The following is an 11,205-nucleotide window of genomic DNA, read 5'->3' as shown; positions in this document are numbered from 1 at the left end:
GGTATTTTTGGGCCTAATAATTGGTATTAGAGTTAGTTCTTTATCAAAAGTTTCACAACCGGGAGAGCCGATCCATGACAAAAATACCAAGTTTAAACATTACAATCAAGGTCAACAACTTTGCAAGAAGACTATTCCATCATGTGCGTGCTCAATAATTTCTAGGACTTAACAAGCTATTCCATTATAAAATGGGAGCATGAATAACAATATATTACAATAGATGAATACTCAACAATCTCGAAAAAGTGAAGAAGATGAGTGCGAGGAAAAGAAAAAGGTTATTGAGGCGTGTTTAGAATGAAAGTGAGCCATGGTATTTAAACTTGACTAAATATAAATTCAATCAGTTAAGCTATTTTTTGCTCGGCTAAATATAGATATTTCTAGTTAAGTAATTTGTATTTATTGAACTTTAAAAAATCGAGTAAAAAAGAATTAAAAAAAGGTTCGAATATATATTTTATTAATTTTTTAGTCCAATGCACGAGTCCAACCTCTCATCGAACAAAAAAATATGATGATTTATAAACAAAAATCTCAATATCTTCTTAAAAAAACGTGGGAGTGAGACAGAATTGCTTTAAAATATGTTAATTTCCAACAAATAGTAATACTGTGAACTTGAATTTTATAGACTTCATTAATCAATTCGATAGAACAAGGAGTTATCTCTTGGGCCTTGTTTTGAAGAAACAGCAACTCTACGCTGATGTTGGACCCAACTTTGTTCAGTGTGGGTTTTGTTTCTGACGGCTTCGAACTTTTGTTTCATTTGCTTCCGAACAATAATAATACTAAAAATTTCCAACGTATTTTATGAACTGCTTTACTTTTTTTTTCTTTTTCTTTTATAATTGGAGACGGGGAATGAAAAGGTTGGAATTAAACTCGAGCTTTAACCATTGTTTTTTTTTTTTGATAAATCTGTAACTACAGTACTACTGATGACATGTTACACGTGATCAATAGTTTTGCAATTGATTGCAACAATCACTTTCACAATATGTTTAAAAAGAAATACATAATTAAAAACTATGTCATGTTATGCTCTCAAAGGGCCGTCCCATTATATTAAATGGGGACACAAACGCCTCTATATAGGGATATAGAGTCATAAATCTTCTCCATTTGATCAGGGAGTTTCCTCGTATGACTGTAAAATTTTACCCTATTTCAAGGGTCTGGAATGCTAGCTCCTATTATGGAGATCAGATAATCAAAAGCCAATCACCTTCTAAATTTAAAACAAAAAAGGAAGCTAGATGCAGAAGAAAGAAGCTGCCAAGAACATGGCCGCCCAAAAAGATGGTTCAAATCTCAAACCAATGGCTTGATTTGCTGAAGTGTCAGATTCCAACAAAGAACCAAATGTAAAATTAGGGTTTGATCCATAGAGAGATTGGACTCCTTCTATATCATCTATCGATAAATCGACTTTCTTTTCCCTAGGCTTCAAGCTCGGATACATAACAGCATTTTTTACTGGGCTATGAGCTAAACCCAACAAATGACCGATCTCATGAATCGCCACTGATTCTAAATCCACAGCTACAGTCGATTTCTGCACTCCGAAATCAACGGCCCACGTCTCGGCTGCGTCGAGATGAAACCTCCCGCTCTCAGGTGAAAACGAGTGGGCCAGGATCCCCAACACCCCATCAAACGGCTCCCCATCTCCATGATCACCAGTGTAGAACCCTATTTTGATATCAGCGAACCCATAATCATCCGTTTCTACGAAACTGACCGGAATAACCGATGCCCATCTCGAGAAAGCTTGTTTAAAGGTTTTCCTTATATCCGATAAGCTCAAGTAATGGATCAAATTGTCGGGGGAGATTCCATACGTTAGAGTCATTGGAATGGAACGCGCCCATCGAGGTTTCCCGGGAAAGAACACGTAGTTTTTCTTTACATGCAACGTGGGAGATGATGATTCTCCGTCGGGGATACCACATCTCGGAGCTAAAATTTGAGAGAGCGTACCGTAATCGAGCTTACCCGTAACCAGAAGGCCAAGCCTTGATTGATAATGCTTGATAGCAGATTCAAACTGAGCATCGAATATATCATCTGATACATTATAATCAGGTGATGTTAAATAACCGAAGTAACGTAAGTATTTCTTGATCTCTGACATGCCACTGACATGTCTGCCTCTCTCGGAACTGAGGAATCTATTGTAGCGATAGTACTTATCGACAGTTGAAACAGTTAGTTCCCTGAATGGGAACTCTGGCACTGGTCTTGCCGCCATGTACGGTGGCAAGTTGTGGAGAAAGAAGATGAAGAGAAGGGAAAGAGGGTGAGTGGATGGTAAACGCATGATAAGGGAATGTTGTATTTGGGGGGTATTGGCGTGGAAGGAAGCGTTGTTATAAAGAAAGAACCAAATTTGTAATTATGAAGTGGTTAGTGAATAATTAGAAATTTTGAAAATATAATAGCTTCATGATTATATCTTTTTCTTTGTTTAATTGTGGGATATAATAATGGATAGATTGATTCGTAATTACAGTTTGTACTTACAATGTTGTACTGAAATAATGACCATTTTGGAAGGATGTTCCTCAATCTTTGGTGGTTGATTCTAACTTTAAAGAGCTTCATAATTACGCAATCTTTTTTTAGTTAATTGCATTGGATATCCCTAAAGTATGAACTTTATTCTAAATTGATCCTATAAACTTTAAAACATTATTCAAACTATCAATGTTATATCAATTAGGTATTTCTATTGTTAAAACTATTAAATAATACATCAAATTTTATGTGATATAATTTGAAATGAAAATCTTAAAAGAAAAGTAGAATGTTACAACTTAACTTTTTAAAGTTAAAACTAAGAAAAAAAGGTATTATCTAAAAAAGAAAGTTTACAATAAAGCAACCGTAAAATGTTTTAAAACATCAAAATTAAAATTTTTACAAAGTTTATTTTTATTTAATTTTTCATTTTAAACTATATCGCATAAGATTTAAATTTTCATATAATGACTAAATTAACCATTTTAGTAATGAAATAATCTTATTAATATAATAGTACAAGATGTGTATGGATATTGAATTAACTTGTCGTCAATTAAACAACGCAAAATGCTTCTATTACTTAAATCATAATTCAACACGCAGTTAAGTGTGTGTCTAAATTGTCAAAGTCAAAGGATTTAATATCTATTAATCTTAGTTTTTACTCAATTGGTTTAAGCTACAATAATATGAACCTTTTTTGAGGGTACAAACAAAAAAACTTCCAATGACTTGGATGGTAATTGTGTAATATATGTTCCTCAAGGTAAATAGACAGAAGAATATGGTTTAAAATAGTTATATATGTTGAAATTGTATGTTAATTAATCATATAGATTGATTTTTAAAAATTTAAGGAATTAAATCATTTTTAAGAGAGTGTGTAAAAGTTCGTCTAACTCTCAAAAAAATAATTTATTTATTTAAATTTTTAAAAAATTAACTTATTTATCAATTAATAATTTTTTTTACATATATAACTAATTTAGCTGAGAAGGTGTGGACCCAAAATAAGGGGAAAAAATTAAATAATAATAAATAGTAGATTTATGGGCAAAGGACGAAGGAAGGGGGGCATGTCATGTCAGTGCCTAACAAACTATAGGTGTAGTATTGTTTTCTCTTGAAGGTGAGGCAAAAGGCTATATACAGATTGCAAGCAACTGGAAGTAGTGTGTGCAAGTGTAAGTGGTCGTTAAGACTTATCATTGTTGCTGCTGTACGACTCCATCATCGGTTCCTCAACTTCACAATCTCATGAAAAATACTTCTCTGCTGCCTTTCGCTGCTTCCGAACGTGTAAATCACTCCATATCCTTTCCAAAAAGTAAAGAACATGACTGACATGGATGGATCTACCATTTTAGGCAACTACTTACTGCATGGTGTTCCTTAAAGTGATATTAGTTATCCCTTCCTTTTCCCACTTTTTCTCTGTATCTATATTAATCTTCCAATTAGTAAATTATATTCTCATGAGAATGTTTTCTTCTTTTTACGTGTTTATACAAAATGAATAAAAATATTTAATTTTTTTTAGTGAAAGGGTTGGAATTTATTAAAGAAATAAAATCACACCTTACAACAAAACAAAAACCAACAAACAAGTACAACAAAAGGAAAAAAAAACAAACCCTAAAGAAAACAAGAAAACAAATAGAAAGGAACACTAAACTACAAGTCGCCTCTAATGAGCTCTCCCCGACCAACTCTGTATATGCAAAGAAAAAGAGAAGCTCCCAACCCCAATTTATTGATGCTAGTATAACTGTATAAAGAGTAAAACAAACGGTCAGCACCACTGACGGAGCCAATACCCCGCCGTCCGCACTCGACTAACTAATGAAAACAATAGACGCGGGCTTAAGTGAATGTCCCACCCGACATAATTTAATGTATAATAAATCAGTTACTAAAATTCTGTGCATTTCTTCAAATTATCTATTTCAAGAATGATTTAGTTTCGTTTTATATCAAAATGGCTTACAGTCAGTAGACAAAGCTTCCAAAACTTCACGTCATCTTTGAGAAATGCAAATGGTTTTGGAATTAATATAACCTTATTTCACATATTCTTCCTTGATTCCCTTTCTTTTGTTGAGACTGTCACCTTTACTTTATAATCATTATCCATTAAGTCCTTGTTAGGATGATTTTTTTGGGTAAAACCTTATTTGGATAGTTACTAATATAAAATGTTAAAAGGCCCAAATATTGAAAGCCTATGCAGCACCAGTCGATTATTACTGGACGATGGCCCATTGAGTATAAAGGAATGTAATCCATGAAAAATCATTTCAAAAGAATGCCCAGCGACTTTCTGGGTTTTCGTCAGTTATGGCACTAGGGAGGTATCTGTATCCCATCTTTCAATTATGATTGTATTTTAAATTGTGGTATATTTATATATTTTCATCAAATATTAGCAAAATTTAAATACATTTCATTCTTTTTCTTCATATAATGTCATAATTATTTCTGTTCCTAGGTTGATCTTCATTCTCTAGCTAAGTACTTTGGTAGCACAATATGAAACTTTTTAACAGACTTAGATTTATGGTGAAATAAAAGAAGTAACCCTGTGTCCAGACATTTGTTGTAAAATAAATAAAAAATATATAAAAAAGTAAAGAAAAGGGAGAGAGAGAGTGCTGAAATAATTGAGGCAGTCCCTTCATTGAGGGTGATATTTGGAGATGATGAGTTATTTTATGAGTTACTCAGAGAAAGGGCCCCTTCCTGACTCAGCACCACTCACCTTTGCTTCAAAATCTATGGTTCTGCTCATCTTGGGGTACACCCATCCCACTTCATAATTATGTTTACAATTTATTTTAATCATGCTTTAGTTATTTGACAAATTTTGCTTCAATCTTATATACTAATCATGATACTAAAATTTAGGATTGAACTATCTAAATTAAACAGATTGTATGGCATCCAATTATGGCATTTCATAAGCTATTGTGATCACCATGCATCTTTCTTTTTCCCCCATTTAGATGACAGGAATAAAGCTTCACTTGTCATCCAAAGCTTACCATTTCTTGCAACATGAATGACTATTATGATGCTATCTTCGATATGACAATGACCCCAAGAACATATTCTCTCCAACATTATAGAATAATACACATTTTTTTCTTTTTTTATATCGTATTTATTAATTAGTTTAGCAGGAACCAATAATTTATATATCTTGCAGTAAAGCTTTTCTCCAGTCCTTTTCTTTTGAGTGAAAGGTCTCATTCACTACCTGCTTTATCGAGTATCAATTCAATTTTCCTTAGTTTGAGGTAGATTTTTTTTACCTCATTGGGATATCAGAAAGCTATTTCATCATTCTCACTAAGTTTAAAAAAAAAAAAAAAACCAGGTCGGTCTTCCATGTGAAATTAATCAATTAAGTCCATAATTTACTGCTCAAAACATTAGCTATGCATAAGAAAGTCCTTCTGACGAGGGAAATAATTATTTGTTTGAAGAAGTATATGCTAAATTATAATTATAAATATTTTTACTAACATTAAAGTTGATGTTTTATTCCAACCCTATTTGATAGATAATTTGTAAATATCACTTTCAATTTTTTGTGAAATTGATAGATTGTTCTGAACGTGGTCTTTTTCGTCTACATTTTATGGAACGCAATAAATAAGCATAGCAATCTAGATTTGTTTATTCGTTGGAATCCAAACACTTGGAAAAGCAATAAGAGAATGTTCCTTTTATAGATTTGAGGACACATATGTATTTGTGTATATAATTTTGATGATCAGAGGGACTATTCGAATGGTCCCCTTGGTTGTCTTCATGTAAGCCTAAAACAACAACAAAAAATAAACATAAAGATATGAAAATTGGTCCCCTCTTTCCTGAGATGGAAGCATCATTTTTATCTCCTTTTTCCTTCTCTTTTATAAACCCTTATTTGCTTGTGTTTCATTAAAAGAAACAATGTTCTCCGACTCTGTTTAAGTACCGGGATTGGGCGAGAGGAGGGGGGGGAAATGAAATTTTAGAAAAATGGATCCTCAATCAAGTTTGTTGATGCCCACGTGTCACGAACCCACCTAAGCAAGTACAAAGTGGGAGTTTCTTCCTTGCTTTTTCACTGAACACACTCCCATGTCTGGTTCCACAATTTTTTTCTTCAAATTAATATACTATTATCGGATAGATAGGGAGCAAATATTATGCAAAAGTAGGACCATCGTGGCCGTACACGTGTTTAGATATAACGTCATTATTTATTTTTTTGGGATCTCATAATAAGATTAGGATACCCCGAGCCCGATGTTTCAGTTCAGAATCTTTTATGATGGAACTTGGTTGGTCAGCGGGCAGCAACGACCCAACCTTCACTGGAAGAAACTTCACACCTCACGCCACAGCTTTTGTTCTGGTTTTAAAGATTTCACAACAAATAAAAAGCCAAAAATTTTAGTCCATGTTCATTATCAGTTTGAAAATTTAAATTTATTTAAATAATAATAATTTTTTTATATTCTTATATTTTATCATTATTTTAAAAAGTACTTTTAAATTTTAATTAAAAATGACATATATTTAATGCCATGGTCGAACTCCAGTCGTGTCAACCTCTAATTAACTTAGCTAGGGAAAAGTATTAAAAGCCCTACTTAACCTTTGATAAAAAATTCATTTAATTCCAAAAGTTTATCTATTAAATCAATTTTAAATTAAAAGGAATGTTTTACCTTTTATTAATTACTTATTAATTTATCTATTCCTTATTTTTAATCTTTATTTTCAATTAAATTACAATTAAAAATAAATAACTTAGTTAGTTATAAAAATATATAAATTATTACTGAATTAAAATTACATTATATTCTAATATAATTATATATTAAAATAATATATTTTTAATGATTAATATGTACATACAAGCCCTGAATATGATGAGATCTAAACCTGAGTTAATATGGACCGGAACGCACATATGATTTATATAGAATAAGACTTGAACCTAATATCTTAAAATTCTTTGCATTGTTTGATTACTAGTGTAATAACATGAGAAAAAAAACTTATTTATTACATATGTATTATTAGGGCGGAGCCAGGAGTTGGCGCTTGGTTCCTCTTAAAATGAAAAATTTCCCTTTTAACTCATTTATATTTTATAAACTTTTTAATTAATAATGGTAAAAATGCACTTTGGTCCTCCAAAAATGATAAAAAAATTGATTTAATCCTTTAAAAAATATAAAGATATAGGCTTAAAATGACAAAATTGTATTTTTACTATCCTAAAATTATACAACTTAATTCAGATCCCCCACAAAATTTTTAGCATCACCCCTAATTATTACAATAATTAAATACAAAATAAAGAATATATAAATTTAAACTTGAAAATAAAAATATGTATAAAAACTATTGTAAAAAATAAGATCTCTTCAATATAAGTGAAAAATTTCTTTCTTTTGGCTAAAATAAATCATGAGAGTAGTTAAATATTATCAATTGAGTTCGTTTATTACTAACCCATATACTAAAATATGTATAAAAAACAATAATCTTACCAAATATAACATTAAAAAATTAATGTTGTCCTTAACCTAAATAGTTATCGACTTTGAGTTTATTTAAAAAAAAGTGATAATCATACTTTTTTTTTTGTTTTTTAACAACTTATTATATAAATAAATGTTAACTATTTAAAATTTAAATTAGTTGTATAATTAACTATTCTTTTACATTTATATTTCAATCAAAATCTTTTAAAAAACAGTAACTAATTAATTTTATCTAAAATAATTTAATGAATTCAACTTATTGTTAATGTATAATTGTATTAAATTTATTTAATTTTAAATTAAAGTTAAATATATTAATTTTATAACAAATTAAAATTTTATCATCTTATAATTAAAACTAAAAATTAATAAATAAAAAATGCATAAATCAATAATAAGAATATAATTTAAAATTAATAGACATAAACTTGAAGGGAAATTGTTTTTTACCCTTAACTTAATAATGGCCATTTGGGTTAATAATGCCACGTGATATTGACAAGTGCCCATCATTGTCAGGCAGCTGGTGTTGTAGGAGTTTACGAGTAATATATATATTTTTTGTGGTATAAATTTTGACTAAAAAAGTTTCTATTCCTGAAATAATAGAAGGCGCGTGGTTCTGAAGCGTTTCTACTGCTCTTATTTTGCTGCAATCTGCCAACCAGAAGATGAAATAATTGATCAGTGCAAGCAGGACTTTTCTTTTTAATGTTTTATTTATTTCTTTTTGGCAAAACGCAGTCTGGTTCTGAGGATTTGTCTCAACTTTTTCCTTTAGGATATCAACATCTCCTTTTCTTATTGCTTCATTTACCACAATTGCCATTTCTCGTGATTAGGGTTACTAATTCTCAATTAATAATCAAATTAATTCATTGTTTTTATGAACGAGACCTAAAAATTTGGGACAAAAAAGAAACAATAAACACTTGTAATAAAAGACAAACTTCGTTAATAAGAAAAATGCTTTAGCTTCAACAAAGAAAACAACATTATAGTACGTTGACAACCAATTTGTTACAACTCAAAACTGTCATATTTAAGGCGATTGTAAGCACCTATTATAATAAGGGAAGTAGTCTAGAAAGTAAAAAAACAATAGACAGAAATAGCAAAAGAATAGAGTATCCACTAAATTAGAGAAGATGACGACAATTCCATCCTAAAAACACTTGCATGAGCAAGATTAGAACTTGTACAATACAATATACGAGAAAAAGGAAAGAATTGTTAAACACGAGAAACAATAAAGGAACATATAAATTTTAAAAACAACATGTGTGGAAACTAACTTGTGAAATAATTTATTATTCTTAAGTGCTCTAAAAATAAAAATAAATTAAGAAAACGACAATAAATCACCATTCGAATATCAACGATCAACCCATCTTCCAAGAGAAATTGCTGGTGATTAATGAAGATTTAGCAACAACAAGCGTTTTAACTTTTTTCCATCACAACCAATAAAATCAACAAATATAAAAATAATTTGATAGATATGTATAATTACAATAAAATAAAATATTTATGCAGACATTTAAATTAAAATTAAAATTAAAATTTAATACGTATAATTAATATATTATATTAAAGTTTATATATATTTTTGATATTTATGTAAAATGTGAATATAGATGTTTTCGTTGGAGATTAAGTTCAAAATTCAATTACTAGAAAAGCACTTCTCTATTTTCAACTAGAAATGTATAAATAAATAAATAAAAAATTGAAAAGCTTAAACTCAATTAAAATTTGACATTTCAACTCGCATTTATAGGAAAACGGTAGGAGGAAATCCATGCACAGTACACGCTGTGCAACGACATCTCTGTAAGATAAAACAAATGCAGTATGCTTTTTCGATTTTAAAAGAAAATAATAAATAATAAATAATTATTATTTACAAATAAATGATTGATAATATATATAAATGTTCGAATATTCCTTTTAATTAATTATACAAATAATTACTCAATAGATAGTAATGTAAAATTTCGTAATGATATTATCGTTTGAATTTTAGATATTACTTTTTGTTGATAATTTTAGATTCTTAATATCCCCTAATCCTTATAGAGTACTAGTTTATATCAAATTTATCCTTATTTTATTATTATTTAAGTCTCAATAATACAATGTAGTTATTTTTAAGTTAATATTTATATTTAAGTATTTGTAACTTATTTTTTAGTTGTTAATTGATTGACTTGTTGTCATTTAAAAAAAATCATTTACCAAATTAGAATTTAATAATTAATTCATTTTGAATTTCGTCATACTTATAGACCATTTCTTAAATATTTTTCTCTAATCATAAAATAGAATTTAAAATTTTTTATTCCTCTTTTGACCAACATAAATTATAGTAGAAAAAATTAGAATATTTTTATTTAAAATATAAACTCATTTTTTTACCACCTAATCTCGTACGATGTAGATGACCTTAATTATTATTAGCAGTGGTAGTACTTGAGAAAAATTAACATTTATCTATCGCGTTACATTTTATGGATTACATTACCTTGATTTTAATAAATTATAATATTTTATTATTAATTATTTTTTTTGAGAAATTGAAAATTATGTATATTATTGTCTTAATTCCTTTTTTTTTTCTATCTTTATGTAGTTGAGTATGGTTTAATAACTTCTTTTAATGTGTTTTAGTAATATTATATTCCGTTAGTTTATTGAATCAAATAAAATAATTTAACATACATGAGTATATATTAAATAACATTATATTTTTTAATTTTTTTGTGTTCGTTTTATGATACATATTTAAGATTTATTATTATCTGTATCAATAATATAATTTTTAAATATTGAATTTATATCTTTTATTAAAATATAGTATATTTTACTACTGTGCCAAATAACTATTAATTATATTATAAATTTAAATTTTAAGTATTGTAATAAGATACGTTACATTTTTAATAAAAAAATTGATGAAGGAAAGAACTATAAATGTTTAAAAAAATAATTTTAATGTATAATAAAAGGGATATAAAATATATAATCATCATATAAAATAAAAATCAGATTCCCTAAGTATTTTTTTTTTTAGAAAAATGAAATTAAAAAATCTGATACATTTTGGAGTCTTATGTCATCAGCCATT

The 11,205-nt window shown here is 28.7% G+C and overlaps 1 protein-coding gene across 1 annotated transcript; it reads right to left on the bottom strand.

Moving 5' to 3' along the window:
- Window positions 1-891: 891 nt before the first annotated feature.
- Window positions 892-2,406, bottom strand: LOC107911886 (metalloendoproteinase 4-MMP). Its single transcript, XM_016839857.2, has one exon. It carries the CDS (start codon window positions 2,327-2,329, stop codon window positions 1,262-1,264), a length of 1,068 nt encoding a protein of 355 aa, XP_016695346.2. The 5' UTR covers window positions 2,330-2,406; the 3' UTR covers window positions 892-1,261.
- Window positions 2,407-11,205: the final 8,799 nt, after the last annotated feature.

This window comes from Gossypium hirsutum, chromosome A11 (assembly GCF_007990345.1).
Source record: "Gossypium hirsutum isolate 1008001.06 chromosome A11, Gossypium_hirsutum_v2.1, whole genome shotgun sequence".
Lineage (NCBI taxonomy): Eukaryota > Viridiplantae > Streptophyta > Magnoliopsida > Malvales > Malvaceae > Gossypium > Gossypium hirsutum.
This window is presented reverse-complemented; position numbering and strand designations above follow the sequence as displayed.